The following is a 16,345-nucleotide window of genomic DNA, read 5'->3' as shown; positions in this document are numbered from 1 at the left end:
ACGGTTTGCTTTTCCGGGTTCCGCTTGGCTTGCCTCACTCCTACAGATGAAATTCACCTGTGGGTCCTGCCGCCCTGCCTCCTGGGAAATCATTTTTTCCACTTGTCAGTGTTTACTGCATCAAGTCTACCCTTACCCCAGCAGCCCTAACCCTCATCGTTAGTTCGCTCTACGTTTAACCTCTAGAATCACCTTCCTCCCTAAGCCTCATCCATGGCGTTTCTTGTCAAAATCTCTTTTGAACATCAAATCCAGTTTTTAAACTTCTCATTACAAGTATGTATGTATGTATGTATGTATGTATGTATGTATGTATGCATGCATGCATGTATGTACTTGGCTCTTTTGAGGTATGGTCATCTCGTGCTATTACACTTTGAAGACTTCAAGCTAATCTGCCACCTCCTTACCACCACCCACCCCACCCCACCCCACCCCACCCCTGTCCCGGGGCATTCTTCTAATCCTCTAAGTCCCAGATGGCATAGTCAGGATCCATTCTGAGAAACAGAACCAGCAGAAGATATGAATCACGAGGGTTTTGCTAGGAATTAGTTTGTGCACGTTCAAAACCCGTAGAAGAAACTGGGACTTTTCATTTGCACATCCAAGGTGCTGCTCATAGGTGGAATTTCTTTCCCAGGGAAGCTTCAGTGCTGCCCTGAAAACTTTAAACTGATTGGATCAGTCCCACCGAAGGTTATCTGGGAGAATCTGTTTCTTGTTTTTTTTTTTGTTTGTTTGTTTTTGTTTTTGTTTTTTGTTTTGTTTTGTTTTGTTTTTTTCTTTTCGGAGCTGGGGACCGAACCCAGGGCCTTGCGCTTGTTAGGCAAGCGCTCTACCACTGAGCTAAATCCCCAACCCCTTAGAATCTGTTTCTTAATTAGGTTAATGGACTCTTAATCACACCAAGAAATGTCTTAATGGGAGTGTGTTGGGGGCGCTCAGTTGGTAGGGTGCTTGCTTAGCGTGCATGAAGCCCTGAGTTCATTCCATAGAGTCACGCGGAACTGGCTATGGCACATCCAAAAGCCCAGCCCAAGGAGGATCACAAGTTCAAGGTCATCCTTGGTTATTCAAAAAACAGCTCCTGCCAATTTCCTGATTTTTATAGTGGTGTTTATTTCCTCTGTCTTACTTAACACTTTCTCTAATGTGGTTTATTCTCTCTTTTTTTTTTTTTTTTTTGTGGTCTTTAGGTCTTCTGGAGAGATGGCTTAGTGGTCATGAGTTCTTTTAGTCTGTTTTTGCAGGGGGCAGGGAGGAGCCTCTATGGAGGTCCTCTATGTTAGTATTTTAACTACAATATGACCGGGGAGGTTCTTTTCTGGTCTGCCTGCCTAAGTGCTTCCTGTATATGCTTCCTGTGTCTCCCTAAAACTGTGGGGGCATTTCCTGTCATCATTCTTTTGAAACTGTTTTCTATGATTTTAGGATAAGATTCTTCACCTTGTATGTCTATAACCCATAGACTTTGTCTTAGACTATTGAGTAGATCTTGGACTTCCCCTTCATACTTTTTAAAAAGAGAATTATTTTTATTTGTATGAGTATACAGCAGCTGTCCTCAGACACACTAGAAGAGTTCATTGGATCCCCTTACAGATGGTTGTGAGCCACCATGTGGTTGCTGGGAATTGAAATCGGGAGCTCTGTAAGAGCAGTCAGGGCTCTTAACCACTGAGCCATTTCTCCAGACCCCATTTGTGCCTTTTTTTGTTGTTGTTGTTGTTCTTTTTTTTCGGAGTTCTTTTTTTTTTTTTTTTTTTTTTTGGAGCTGGGGACCAAACCCAGGGCCTTGCGCTTCCTAGGCAAGCGCTCTACCACTGAGCTAAATCCCCAATCCCCCCATTTGTGCCTTTTTATATTATTATTTCACCTTTGTTCTTGGAATGTTCCAGTTCCTTCAGGTGTCTGTAAGATCAAACACTCTGTCCTCTCCTTGGTCTGTCCTGTTGCTGAGGTTTTCTTCAGGGTTATTTGTATTGGTGTTTTTGTTGTTGTTTTGAGACAACCTCACTATGTGGCCCTGGGTGGCCTGGAACAGGCAGTGTAGATCAGGCTGGCCTTGAACTCACAGAGATCCTCCTGCCTTTGCTTCCCCAGTGTTGAGATTAAAGGCCTGGCCTTTTACAGTTTGTCTGTTTTTACTTCGAATAAGTTACTGTTTTGTTACTGAGATAAAACATCATGACCCAACAAACCTTTAGGAAGAAAAAGGTTATTTTGGCTTTCTGATCCAGAAAAATAAGAGCCCATGACAGCAGAATTGATGCAGGCCAGCAATTGGTGGACATGCTGGCAGGAACAGGAAGTTGAGAGTTCACATCTAGAACCACACATATGCACAGCCCTAGATAACTTTGAAAAGAAAAAAACCAAAAACAAAAAACAAAACCATGAAGCGGGTAAAGTAGTTGGGAGGGGGAAAGGAAGACACTGTCATGCTGCACAGATTTTAGGGATAATTAATGATAGGAAAAGTTAGAATTAAGGAGCAAAAGGAGGGGCTGGAGAGATGGCTCAGTGGTTACAGAGCAGACTGCTCTTAAGAGGAGAAGGAGGTAAGAATGAAAGAAAGAAGACACAGGAAGAAGAGGGAGTATATGAGATATGGCTGAAGGGTAAAGAATGTGTGATAGGCACTGGAGAGTGGTTAAGACAGATTCCTGCTCTTCTAGAGGTCCGGTCCGAGACAGATGGCCCACAGATGCCTGTAACTCCAGCTCCAGGGGAACTGATAAGGTCATCTGGCCTCCATGCCTGACTCCTTTCCCCAACACACACACATACACACACACACACACACACACACACACACACACACACACACACACACACACACACACACATGTCTTTAAAAAACAAATCTGTTGTAGCAAATTCAATGGAGAAGCATAAGCAACAGCCCTAAGACCTAACTGAGCACAATACAGACAAGAGCAAAGACATCCTGAGACCTGTAGGCAATGATGGAAATTTAAGTAACAGAAAATGATGGGAGATAGATATTTGCTGAGTGAATGGCTGGCACAGCTATGCCGAGTTAAAGCTGAAGTTCTCAGATCCCTCTGACTCTAGCATGTTTTATGTGGCATTGCGTCGGGGCCAAATAATAGTAATCTGGTCCATTATTTTAGAGGCTGAGAAGTTTGAGATCAAGGCGTTATAGGTTCTAGGGTGAGGGCCAGTTCTTCCCGGATGGTGCCTGTCACTGCAGCCTCATGGAGTGGGGAATATGTTCCGATAAGCCCATCGGTAAGACACTAGTCATATACAGGAGGGCAGAGAGTTCCTTGTTGAATCTCCAAAGCCCCACCCTTTAATACCATCTCCTTGAGGATTAAGCTTCAAGGAGAGAGAGAGATAGCCAGAACATGGCGTCCTGTAATATAAACACAGGCTACCCTTCTAATTCTAATTCTATTCTACTCATAAGCTCTCATTAAGCTGAATTTATTTATTGTACTGACTCCCCCAGAAATGAGATCCACGAGAGAAAGACTCTGGAGGCTTTTCATTCTTTCTTCAACACCAGAGTGCCCAGTGCATGGTTGGTAGCTCCCTCCTCAAATGTACTGAGCCCCGGGCTGCGTAAGGATCCTTTGCAATGTCCAGGCTAAGCAGAAAGGTCTCCGCTAGCTGAAAGATGGCTTCTCGCTCTTGTCTTGCTTTAAGCAAGTCTCCTCTACATTATCCATCTCCCAAAGAAAAGATTTTATAAAAAAATTTTCTTCTTCCCACACTTTCTTGCTCTCTAAACCTTAACTTTAATAAATGTTTATTGAATCAAAGCACATTGTATCCTTAGTCTGTGCTGGAGATGTTGTGATAAATGAAGCAGGGTCCTGCCCCTTATAGATCTCTCCCTCTGCTTGTCAAGGGCAGAAAATAAATGAATCCAGTGACGGGTTCGAGATTCAGGAGGGGCGATGCTGCTTTGAAGAAAAGCCACTCTAAGAGAGGTGGTTGAAGAATCATATTTTTTGTCTCGTGAATCTGCATCCTTTGGGCTTAGACCTTTCTGTCCACAACCATTGATTTTTCTCATGAACTTTGTGACGAAAATATGGTATGTGAAAATAGAGTGTGACGGCCGGAAGGGCAGATAATATGCCCAAGGTAGGGCCTCTGAGAGTGGCTTTTCAGTAAACACTGAGAGGTGAGAGAACACCAGCATGCTTCGGTTTCCATGGCTCCGCCTCTTTGCTGGGAAGCCAACCTTTACATTGCTTATCTACAGCGCTTCCATTTCTTTTTGTCCCGCAGGCCTTTCTACGCCACATAAAAAGGCTCCGGAGAGCCGGGGTGTGACTTCCCTAGCACAAGGGCACCACCTAGGAACTCTAGGAAGGACAGTGCGTTCCGGTTCCGTAATGGATTGGCTCCAGTTCTTCTTTCTCCATCCTGTATCACTTTATCAAGGGGCTGCTTTCCCCTTCGCGCTTCTGTTTAATTATCTCTGCATCACGGAATCCTTTCCCACCCGGGCCAGGTAGGCTGGATGGCTAACACTGCCTTTCCATCTAGAACTACGGTAGTAGGGTGGAAAGCACAGAGACGGTCTCACATTGCCCACTCTCCGTTTCTAACAGATGCATGTGTGGGCAGCTCATTCCCCCTGCCAGTGATTCCCCCTGATAATGGTTGTCAGTGGTTCTCAACTTTCCCAATGCTGCGACCCTTTAATACAGTTCCTCGTGTTACTGGGATCCCCAACCATAAAGTTATTTTTTGTTGCTACTTCATAACTTTAATTTTTGCTGCTGTTATGATTTATGATGTAAATATCTGATGTGTGAGATAACTGATATTTGACCCCAAGGGGGTCGCGACCCACAGGGTTGAGAACCACTCCGTTAGCGTAAAACTGACTCAGAAATTAACTTCATGTTTGCATTGAGATGACTCCAGAGTCCCATAAGGTATGCCTCTGTGCTGACCACACATCCTATCTCCAGCAGCCTTCGTTTTATAGAATTTTGCTTACCATAAAATTAAACTGTATAGAAAGCCTTGCTTGTGTGCTACATCTGTAACTGAGTGTGAGTTTTTTCTTTTTTTCTTTTTTTTATTTATTCATTTATTATATATAAGTACACTGTAGCTGTCTTCAGATACACCAGAAGAGGGCATCAGATCTCTTTACAGATGGTTGTGAGCCACCATGTGGTTGCTGGGAATTGAACTCATGACCTCTGGAAGAGCAGTCGGGTGCTCTTAACCGCTGAGCCATCTCTCCAGCCCCCGAGTTTTTTTCTTTTTAAAGATGTCTTTGTTTCTTTGCTTGTTTTGCTTTTGAGAAATAACTCAAAACAAATCTTGGTAGATCATTCCTCATTCGGTCTAAAATAATTGCCACTAAGGACTGGATAACTGCGTTGTGTGTTTTCTTTGTGAACACATTAGAAGCAGACTCTGTTTCGAGTCTTAGTGGTAGATCCTTTTGAAAAGTCAACAAGCTATTGCCCAAAGCTTTTCTTATCTAGGAAACTAAGATTTTTATTTAGTGAAGCTGTGTGTATGTGTATGTCCATATGTGTGTGGTGTTCAGGATTGAACCCAGGGCTTGGCACATGTTGAAAATTCTGGTGCTATGTGTTCATGTGTGTGTCCACATGTGTGTGGTGTTCAAGTGTGCATGTGTGTGTGTGTCTGTCCACATGTGTGTGGGGTCCAGGATTGAATCCAGGGCTTTGCACATGTTCAACATGTACTCTATTGCTAAGCACTGTCTCTTAGACCCAGTGGATCTTCTTAAGTAAAATCTAGCTGTGTCTGATATTTACAATTACTACAATTCAGACTATGTGTCTGAATGTGGGCATGCACACCATGTGCACGCAAGAGCTGATGAAAGCCACAGAGAGCATCAGATCCTCTGGAACTGGAGTTGCAAGAGGCTGTGGCTCTCGCAATGTGGATGCTTAGAATCAAACCCAAACTCTACAAGAACAGTAATTGTTCTTAACCACGGGGCCATTTCTCCAGTCCCAATCCAAGACTATACACCTCGAATGTGGGTACACACACACACACACACACACACACACACACACACACACACCACCACCACCACCACCTCCATTAAATAAAAGTCTTAGTTAAGGTAGGAGGTGGCTTTGAGCAATAGCCTGTTGACTTTTCAGAAGCATCTTCCACTAAGGCCTCCTCAAAACAGAGTTTTCTAACGTGCTGAAGTGTGTATGCAAACAGCTTCCTGAGGCACCCTGTCTTTACCTATAAAGTGAAGGCAGGGGAAGACTGTTCCTTTCAATGATGCTCACTTCAGTGTTGGGGATGAACCAGGAGCCTTGGACATGCTTTCAATGGTTCTACCAGAATCACACCCCTAACCCTCACAATTATTGACTTGTTTGTTTCTGCCATAGGGTCTCACTGTATACCCAAGGCTGGCCTTCAACTCTGGACTGTATGACCTCAGCCCCCTCTGTACAGCTCATTACTAGCAGAAAGCCCAGAAATGAAATCAAAAGCACTCAATAAATTATACATCCTATACTGTATTCATGTGTAGATACTTAATGTTCATTAATCCTTTAATTCTATTCTCTCTCTCTGTGTCTCTCTCTCTCTCTCTCTCTCTCTCTCTCTCTCTCTCTCTCTCTCTCTCTCTCTGTGTGTGTGTGTGTGTGTCCCTATCTTGTCCTTCTGCAGTACAAGGAATAAGTGTCCTCTTTATTTTTATATAATGGCTTTATTACTGTTCTCCTACCGTGAAGAGACACCATGGTCAAGTGTCTTTTAAGAGGAAGCATTTAATTGGAGATTTGCTTGCAGTTTGGGGGGTTAGTCCATGACCATTACGGCTGGCAGTGTGATTGCAGGCTGGCACAGTGCTAGAGCAGTAGTGGAGAACTCACATCCTGATCTGCAGACAGGTTGAGTGACACCCCTCCTCCAACAGGGCCACACCTCTTAATCCCCCCTAAACCGTCCACCCACTGAGAACCAAACACTTCAACATATGCACCTATGTGAGTCATTCTCGTTCTAAACCAGCACACGCTGCAAGTGAAAGCTGAGGTCACGGTGTTAATTGGGGTGATGTGGGGCCAGTGTCCCAAGAATGGGCTCAAAAGAATGCCCAGGGGTGGTCTTGAATTATATGTAATGGAGTGTCTCACACTGAACCATCTTCTGGTCTCAGGAAGGTAACTGTTGCTAACAAGTGCCCGCCACTTCACCCAGAGCCAGATACACACCCCCAGTGACAGCATTCCCACGCTCTGAGTAGTAGAGAGATACGAGTTTTGTTCCCTCACCTCGCTGTGCCCAGTCTAGCCCACTTTACACGTATTCTCATGCCTTCCTTCAGTGAAAACCTTCCACATACGGCATAAAGAAGAACCAAGTCGGGCTGGAGAGATGGCTCAGCGGTTGAGAGCGTCCGACCGCTCTTCCAGAGGTCATGAGTTCAATTCCCAGCAACCACATGGTGGCTCACAACCATCTGTAAAGAGATCTGATGCCCTCTTCTGGTGTATCTGAAGACAGCTACAGTGTACTTATATATAATAAATAAATAAATCTTAAAAAAAAAAAAAAAAAAAAAAAAGAAGAACCAAGTCCACATAATACGGGTTCTCCCAGACTTTTCACACCTCCCTGGGGCTTCTGAGCAAGGACCCAGGCACACACTGTTGCTTCCATGAGGGCACCTTTCAACGCTGAAGAAGACAATTGTGTTCCGCTTCCCTGGATGCTTGAGGAATGAACACCGTCACTGAACTCCTTCGGTGTCAATGAATGGTCACTGATGTCCTTTACCCTAGGAAGGCAGTGATACTAAGAAAGAAAACTGGCAAAACCTGGCCAAATGTGCAAAACCACACCAGACGAAAGCTTTTTTCTTTCAGTCTTTTCGAAACACGGTCTAGCACTAGATATGCCAGGCTAGTCTGGAACTTGCTATATAGCCCAGGCTGGCCCTAGGATTTGTGATTCTCCTGCCTCGGTCTCCTGACTGTTGGGATTACAGATGTGGGACGCTGTGTCCCGCACGTCGTCTTTTGTGTGTGTCACATCTCCTTTGGGAATAGCAAGGTAACCAAGATCGTTTACGGTTCTCTGGCTTACGCAATGAAGACGGAAGCCACGGATTGCATGAGATGAAGACAGACTGCAAGGCCTCGGCAAAAGGGAGCTGAGAACAGAGTGAAGACAGTGGGGAAGAGACCAGTCCTGGGCTGGAGGGAGAGACCCTGCAGTGACTGATCTGCAGTAATGGCAGATTTTCATAGGGGGGGGGGTGTCGATAAACTATAAAAACTTAAAGCCAAAACGGCAAACCATGAGGTCCTAAGAACTGGAGTACAGCAGAGAGGACAAAGGGAGGACAGAGATTTGCTGCTCATGAGTTCAGATACTTGTCTGAGAGAGGCACTTTGTCTCCTCTCTGGAGTTCCCTCAAACACGAAAGGGTGATGTACACGCTGTGAGAAGGGGGGAAAGGGCATTTGCTTTGGGGCTGGGGGTGATGGCTCCTCCACACTCATTTCCCTGCTCTGTAGTCAGGTCTTGAAGAGCCCCATGGCCAAGCTGTCAGAGGCTGTCTTAGTTCCTGTTCAATTGCCGTGAAGAGACACTGTGATCAAGGCAAGTCTTAGGACAGAAAGCATCTAACTGAGGCCTTGTTCAGTTTTGGAGGGTCAGTCCATTATCATCATGGCAGGAAGCATTGGACTGAGAACTTACACCCTGATCCACAGGCAGAGAGAGCTTATATCCTGATACATACACACACACACACACACACACACACACACACACACACACACACACAGAGAGAGAGAGAGAGAGAGAGAGAGAGAGAGAGAGAGAGAGAGAGAACGAACTTAGAATGGGCTTTTGAAACTCCAAAACCTACCCCCAAATAACATCCCCCTCCAACAAGGCCACACCTCCTAACCCTTCCTAAACAGTTCCACTAACTGCGGACCAAGCATTGAAACATATGAGCCTATCTATGGTGGGCATTCAAATTCAAACCACCCACAGGCTACTAGTGATTATAGCCACTCGTACAATGGATATGAAAGAGTCACTGTCCTAAATGTCACTTTGTTGTCCCTTTCTTTCAGGTACCTCTTTCTCCTGGCTGGAGGAGGTGTCCTGGCTTTGGCCGCCATGGGTCCCTACGCTCTGCTCATTTTCATCCCTGCTCTCTGTGCCGTGGCTATGATCTCCTCCCTCAGTCCACAGGAAGTCCATGGGCTGACTTTCTTCTTTCAGATGGGTTGGCAAACCCTGTGCCACCTGGGTCTTCACTACAAGGAGTACTACCTGTGTGAGCCTCCCCCTGTGAGGTAAAGACCCCATCCGGCTGAGCTGATTCTAATTCTCACACATCTGTGCAGCATGTGCTTAAGTTACTAAGCCTCTCCCAGGGCTCAGCTTCCTTTCCTAGAAAAGGAATACGAAGCTGGCAATAGCTTCCTTGACAGGCTGTGGTGTTCCAGCTAACGCAAATGCAGTCCCATAACTACACACCGCCATTGCGTGTTGCAGTCCATAGAACTCAGTACCCGGTACTCACTGTAGCCGTCATTGTGCCTGGGAGTGCTCCTCTCAGCCTTGGCAGCGTTGACACAGCCCCACCACAGAGGGCCTGGCTGGTGGCTGGTGGCTGCCATCTTTATTCAAGCTTACCTGCTTCATTGCTTCCTCCAACCAACCTAGAAAGCAAGACTGAGAGCTAATTACAGGCTAGAGACACATGTTGTGAGTCAGTGGGAATGACAAAGACTAGGGAAGAAAGTACCTGTGAGTCTGAGACCCAATGTTCCTGGCTCCCTGTGGCTGTCAGCTGCCCCAGGTCTGTGTCACTCATGACTGTACTGGGCGGGTCACCCTTCTGATTCTAACCTGCTATTAGTTCAGGGGATCAGCCACTCCCACTACCTCTAGAATCCTTTAAAAATTATTACAATAAACCAGACATGGTGACACTTGCCTGCAATCCCAGTACAAGGAGGGAGAGGCGAGAGGATCAGTGGTTGAAGGTGGTCCTCAGTTACATAGCAAACTGAGGACCAGGCTGGGACACAGAAGGCCCTGTCTCAAAAAACCACAAACAGAAAAACAAGACAGGGTTCACCAAGGACTTCAGACTTGTGTGCTGGAGAGATGGCTGGAGAGTGCTTGCAGGGCAAGTCGGAGGACCTGAGTTCAAACTTTGGGAACTCAGACTCTCTACTAAGGGAATAGGCAGACATTGATTGAGCAAGACACACATGTTCTCCTTCAGCTTCCACACATGCATACACAACACAACACAACACATACGCACGCACGCACGCACGCACACAACTCAGCGGAGTTGGGGTGGGTCATAGAGAATGACTTGTCTCTCTGGGAAAGATTAGATAGTACGTGGGCAGAATTACTGTTCTGGGTATGATGACTCAGGACTGCAGAAGGAAGGCGGGACCTGACAGGCTGGAGGGGCGAGTTGAACAGGCCCTGAGTGGGAGGAAGGCTGGGTAGGTATGCAATGAAAATCTATGCTAGCTAGGCAGAGCTGCCATGGCAAGGCCAACTGACTGGGTGATACGTGCAGCAGAACTGGGTCTGTCCACAGCTTGGGGGCCAGAGATGGTATAGGCACAGTGGCTGCTGCCTCTGAGGCTTCTCACCTTGTCTTATAGATAGCTGCCTTCCTGGGCTGTCACATTGTCTTCACACGTGTGTGTCTGTGTCTGATCATGCACATGTGTGATTGTCCTCTCTTTAATTATGTTGGATGAGTGTCTGCCCATTATTCTTCTCTTTAATTGCTTATTTAAAAAAAATATTTAATGTATATGAGTGTACGGTAGCTGTCTTCAGACACACCAGAAGAGGGCGTCAGATCTCATTACAGATGGTTGTCAGTCTCTCTGTAGTTGCTGGGAATTGAACTCAGGACCTCTGGAAGAGCAGTCAGTGCTCTTAACCTTTGAGCCGTCTCTCTAGCCCTTAAAGAAACATTTTAATTAATTTATTTATCATTGGTTTGTTGTACACAATGTAGTACTCCTGTGGAGTTCAGAGAGCAACTTTTGGGAGCGAATTCTCTCTCTCTCTCTCTCTCTCTCTCTCTCTCTCTCTCTGTCCCTCTCTCTCTCTCCCTCTTTTCTTTCTTTCTCTCTTCCTTTCTTTCTTTCTTTCTTTTTTTACCGTGTGGGTCCTGGGAATTGAACTGGGGTTGTCAGCCTCAAGTACCTGATGAATTCTCTCCATCAGGTATATAAGGTTTATAAGCCATTTTAAAATATTATAACCAGGAGGTGGAGAAATGGCTCCGTAGTTAAGAGCACTGACTGTTATTCCAAAAGACCCAGGTTCAAGTCCCAGCACTCACATGATAGCATGTATGTATGCATCAGATGCATGGAGTTGGGGGCAGGGTTTTCTCTGTGCAGCTCTGGCTATCCTGGAACTTGCTCTGAAAACCATGTTAGCCTCGATATTAGAGATCCAGCTGCCTCTGCCTCTGAGTGCTGGTATTAAAGGAGTGTGATATCACCGCTTTGTGTGATTAGTGTTTTTGCCCTGGAATAACGCATGCTTCTGGAGTATTATAAGAGTGTTTGTGGAGTATGATTTGCTATGAGATCTGTGGGCAGGTTGGAGAAACCAGAACAGGAGTAAGAGAATAAATACAACGTGGCTTCATAGACACATTTATTTAAATGTCTTTCAGGTTCTACATCACTCTTTCTTCCCTCATGCTCTTGACGCAGAGAGTCACGTCTCTCTCCCTGGACATTTCTGAAGGGAAGGTGGAGGCAGCGTGGAGGGGCACCAGGAGCAGGAGTTCTTTGTGTGAGCACCTGTGGGATGCTCTACCCTATATCAGCTATTTGCTCTTTTTCCCTGCACTCCTGGGAGGCTCCCTGTGTTCCTTTCAGAGATTTCAGGCTTGCGTTCAAAGACCAAGGTCTTTGTATCCCAGTATCTCTTTCTGGGCTCTGACCTGGAGGGGTCTGCAGATCCTTGGGCTGGAGTGCCTCAAGGTGGCGCTGAGGAGGGTGGTGAGTGCTGGCGCTGGACTGGATGATTGCCAGCGACTGGAGTGCATCTACATCATGTGGTCCACCGCTGGGCTCTTTAAACTCACCTACTACTCCCACTGGATCCTGGACGACTCTCTCCTTCACGCGGCGGGCTTTGGATCTGAGGCTGGCCAGAGGCCTGGAGAGGAGAGATACGTCCCGGATGTGGACATTTGGACATTGGAAACTACCCACAGGATCTCCCTGTTCGCGAGGCAGTGGAACCGAAGCACAGCTCAGTGGCTCAAGAGGCTTGTCTTCCAGAGGAGCCGGCGCTGGCCCGTGCTGCAGACTTTTGCCTTCTCTGCCTGGTGGCACGGACTCCACCCAGGACAGGTGTTTGGCTTCCTGTGCTGGTCTGTGATGGTGAAAGCCGACTATCTGATCCACACTTTTGCCAATGGATGTATCAGATCCTGGCCCCTGCGGCTGCTTTATAGATCCCTCACTTGGGCCCACACTCAGATCATCATTGCTTACGTAATGCTGGCCGTGGAGGGCCGGAGCTTTTCCTCTCTCTGCCGGCTGTGCTGTTCTTACAACAGTATCTTCCCTGTAACGTACTGCCTTTTGCTTTTTCTATTAGCGAGGAGAAAACACAAGTGTAACTGAGAGCTTTCCCTGCCCTTCATCCCTCCCAGGCATTAAACGCTGCTTAGAAAATACCAGAGGATGCCTTGTTGAATAACGTATTTAATTTTTTTCTTTTTTTTTTTAAGATTTTGTTTATTTCATGTATATGAATACACTGTAGCTGTCTTCAGACACACCAGAAGAGGGCATCGGATCCCTGTTACAGATAGTTGTGAGCCACCATGTGGTTGCTGGGATTTGAACTCAGGACCTCTGGAAGAGCAGTCAGTGCTCTTAACCACTGAGCCATCTCTCCAGCCCTTAATTTTTTTCATAGTGAAAGTTTTTTAAGTATTGAATGGATAAACATGAGGGCTGGCCACAGAAATGTGCTTCTCTTCTGGGGTGGTTTGAATATTAATGGCTCCCGTAAGTTTATATATTTAAATGCTTAGACGGTGGCACTGTTTGAAAGGTCTAGGAGGTGTGGTTTGTCGGAGGAAGTGTGTCACTAGGGGTGGGTTTTGAAGTTTCAAAAGTCCAGCCCTGGGTTAGTATCTTTCCCTGCTGCCTGCCGATCTGGATGTAGAACTCTAAGCTCCTCCAGCACCATCTGCCTGTGTGCCGCGATGGTTCCTGCCATGTCAATGATGGACTAAACCTCTGGAATTATGTCAGCCCCAATTAAATAACTTACTTATAGGAGTTTCTATGGTCGAGGTCATTACAGCAGAACAGTAATTAAGACATTAACACAAGCTATTCTGTTGTTACTGAGGTACAAACCAGAGAAGCACGGGGACTCTTCTAGAATGTGGAAGTAATGTTGAAGTAAAGCTGTATATAGAAATGTCAGGTGTGGAGAGAGAGCATGATTGAGTGAGTGTCTGGCCAGCAGATGGGAGCTCCTGGGTTCAATACTCACTACCAGATTTAAAAAAAAAAAAGCATCCTACTACTGTAAACCACACGAGGATGTTATATGCACTGAGATTCAAATGCTCAGTGCCCAGTGGGCTCAGTTGATTCTGGGATGTGAATTACAGCAATCTGGCACAAAGGACTTCTTATTGCTAAAATCAAATATTAGAGACAGGCTGACTTATGAAGAAAAGGAGGTTTGTTTAGGTCTCAGGTTTAAAGGCTCAAAGTCTGTTGGTTTTAGCTTATGTCAAGGTCCTGACTGTGGATTCTGTCACATCACAGCAGAAGTACAAACAAAGACAGTGACTCAAATCTCAGAGTAAACCAGAGAGCTGACAGGACCAATATTACTTTCTTTAACACTCCTCTTGGGAAAATTACTAAGACATCTCATGAAAACTACTGTCAACTCTTCGGGTCACGTGACTCCATTGGGGTCCATCTCTTAAAGGTTTTTCTGTCGGTCAACACTGCCACCCTGGGCACCAGGTCTCCAACACACTCCTCTAGGAAACATTAATATAAGTCAGGCAAGGTGGCACAAAACTGAAATCCCAGGACTCAGGAATCCTAGGCAAGAAAACCCCAAGTCTGAAGCTGCTGGGTACTGCATAGTGAAACCCTGCCTCAAACAGAGAAACCAGAAAACAAAAAGTATGTCAGACAGAAAGCAAAAATGACAAAACTCAGCCATGTTATCACGAACTCAGCCCTAGCCATAAGCTTGAAAAACTTAAGCCTGTGGGGCCATCCCAACTCTGAACACGTCTCTTTACGTCCGACGAGACTGGAACTTCTGCTGGACCTTACAGATGAGCGAATGCTACACTTGAGGTCACTGAAGGACTGAAGCTGGCTTCCCTGTTCTGTACCTGAGCTGTTTATTTAACCTGCCTTTCAGAGAACAGTGTAGCACCAACCTTCCTCGGCCTTGAACTTCCTATGCAAACATCTTTTACGAGCGAAGCTAATGAAAAGTTGTAATCTTTTGTTATATACTCTTACATGCCCTTGACCCAGATAATGCATGTGGATCATTTGCCGAAAGCAGCTGTCTTAGTTAAGGTTTCTATTGCTGGGAAAGGACACCATGACTAATCATGACAACTCTCACAAAGGCAAACATTTAATTGGGGCTGGCCTACGTTCAGAGGTCTCGTCCATTGTCATCATGGCAGGAAGCACGGCGGCATGCAGGCTGACACGGTGCTGGAGGAGTTGAGAGTTCTCTATCTGTATCTGCAGGTAGCAGGAAGCAAGATGACACTAGGCGTGGCTTGAGCTTCTGAGATCTCAAAGCCCATCCCAGAGACACACTTCCTCCAACAAGGCCATACCTTCTAATAGTTCCACTCCCTATGGGTTTAGGGGGACATTTTCATTCAAACTACCACAGCAGTAAATACAGAAATGGAAAGCAACGTCCTAAAATGTACTATAAAGGTTGAAAGAAATATTTATTGATTGATAAACGATGATGTTTGTTGTCTGGGTCAGTCAAGATCAGTTGTGTTGTGGAGTCTGCTTAAATCCAACATACATCCAATCTAATTCAAACATCAGGTCAATGCAGATGTCAACATTTTATAGTAATCACGCTGGTACTGATCTATCAGGGCTGACGAACAGACTCAGGAGCTAATTATGACCCTGAAGGGACCTTGTACAGCATATTTAAAGGAGGAAACCATAAAGCAAGGGGAGTGGTGTGGGCTCTGGTATTGACCAATCATATTTTGACATAAGTTGAACAAGGGAGTGTCCATCAGTCGGGATAGGAGTTGGTTCCTGGGGCTGGGAACAAGAACTTTGACCTTGCCTGCAAGATGGAAAAGTTGTCCTTGAGATGTCTGGACTCGGACAACTGTTTCCTTACAACAGAAGCTGTTCAGCTATTGGGAAGTCCCCAGCTCCCTTAGAACCTTGGACCTTGAATTTAGTTTCTCCCTATGATTAAATGGAGTCTGAAAATGAAATGGTTGTGCTTGGAATAAGTTTCTTTTGGTTGTTCCCAACAAGTTGGAGCCAGTGACTTAATTCCTTGTAAACTCTGTTACAGATTTCTGCAAATTGTCACATTCTTTCCCCATACACAAAGCCTTTTGTTAGGGATGGACATACAGACACACAGCAGACACAGACAAAATAGACAGTTACACAGAAGCAGGCACAGATACAGACTGATGGGGCAGACAAAGGACAGAAGGTATAGAGCATGCAACAGAGTATCCAAATCCCAGGCACGCTTGGTTAAGTGACTCCAAGAGGAAGTGCATTTCTTTTCCTAATGCCTTCTCGGTGACATGAAGTCAATCACTACTGCATTTAATCCGTGCAGGTCTAAACTTGGAAATTGGATTCAAGAAATATAGACAGTCCGATATCTTTCCCAGAGGAGAACAAGTAAATAGCCAAACCTGTATTGATTAGTTTTGTCAACTTGATACAAAATAGTCACCTGGAGAGAAGGGAATCTCAGCTGAGGAGTCGCCCCCGTCAGACTGGAGTGTGAGCATGTCTGTGACACATTTGCTTGACGAAAGTTTGGCATGGGAGGGCGGACGGCAGGCTGAAGGAGCCATGGGAACAACCTAGAAAAAAGCATCCATGGTCTCTGCTTCAGCTCCCACTTCTCCACTCCTGTCTTGACTTCCAATCTTGGCCTCCCTCAGTCATGGACTTAAAGTAAGGTGAAATGAATCCTTTCCTCCCCGGGTTTGGTTTGTTTTGTTTTGGGGAAGTGTTTTTATCACAGTGACTGAAAGCCTAAGACACCATCTAACACTTGG

General features: G+C 45.7%; 1 protein-coding gene across 2 annotated transcripts; it reads left to right on the top strand.

Moving 5' to 3' along the window:
- Positions 1 to 137: 137 nt before the first annotated feature.
- On the top strand, positions 138 to 15,532 carry Mboat4 (membrane bound O-acyltransferase domain containing 4). Of its 2 annotated transcripts, XM_017600133.3 has the most exons (4): positions 138 to 276; positions 4,270 to 4,495; positions 9,105 to 9,329; positions 11,708 to 15,532. In XM_017600133.3, exons 2-4 carry the CDS (start codon positions 4,377 to 4,379, stop codon positions 12,669 to 12,671), a joined length of 1,308 nt encoding a protein of 435 aa, XP_017455622.1. In that variant the 5' UTR covers positions 138 to 276; positions 4,270 to 4,376; the 3' UTR covers positions 12,672 to 15,532. The 2 variants fall into 2 exon arrangements, with proteins under 2 accessions (XP_017455622.1, NP_001100787.2); NM_001107317.3 differs by lacking the exon at positions 138 to 276 and having other exon boundaries at positions 4,313 to 4,495; positions 11,708 to 13,333.
- Positions 15,533 to 16,345: the final 813 nt, after the last annotated feature.

Source organism: Rattus norvegicus, chromosome 16 (genome assembly GCF_036323735.1).
Source record: "Rattus norvegicus strain BN/NHsdMcwi chromosome 16, GRCr8, whole genome shotgun sequence".
NCBI lineage: Eukaryota > Metazoa > Chordata > Mammalia > Rodentia > Muridae > Rattus > Rattus norvegicus.
This window is presented reverse-complemented; position numbering and strand designations above follow the sequence as displayed.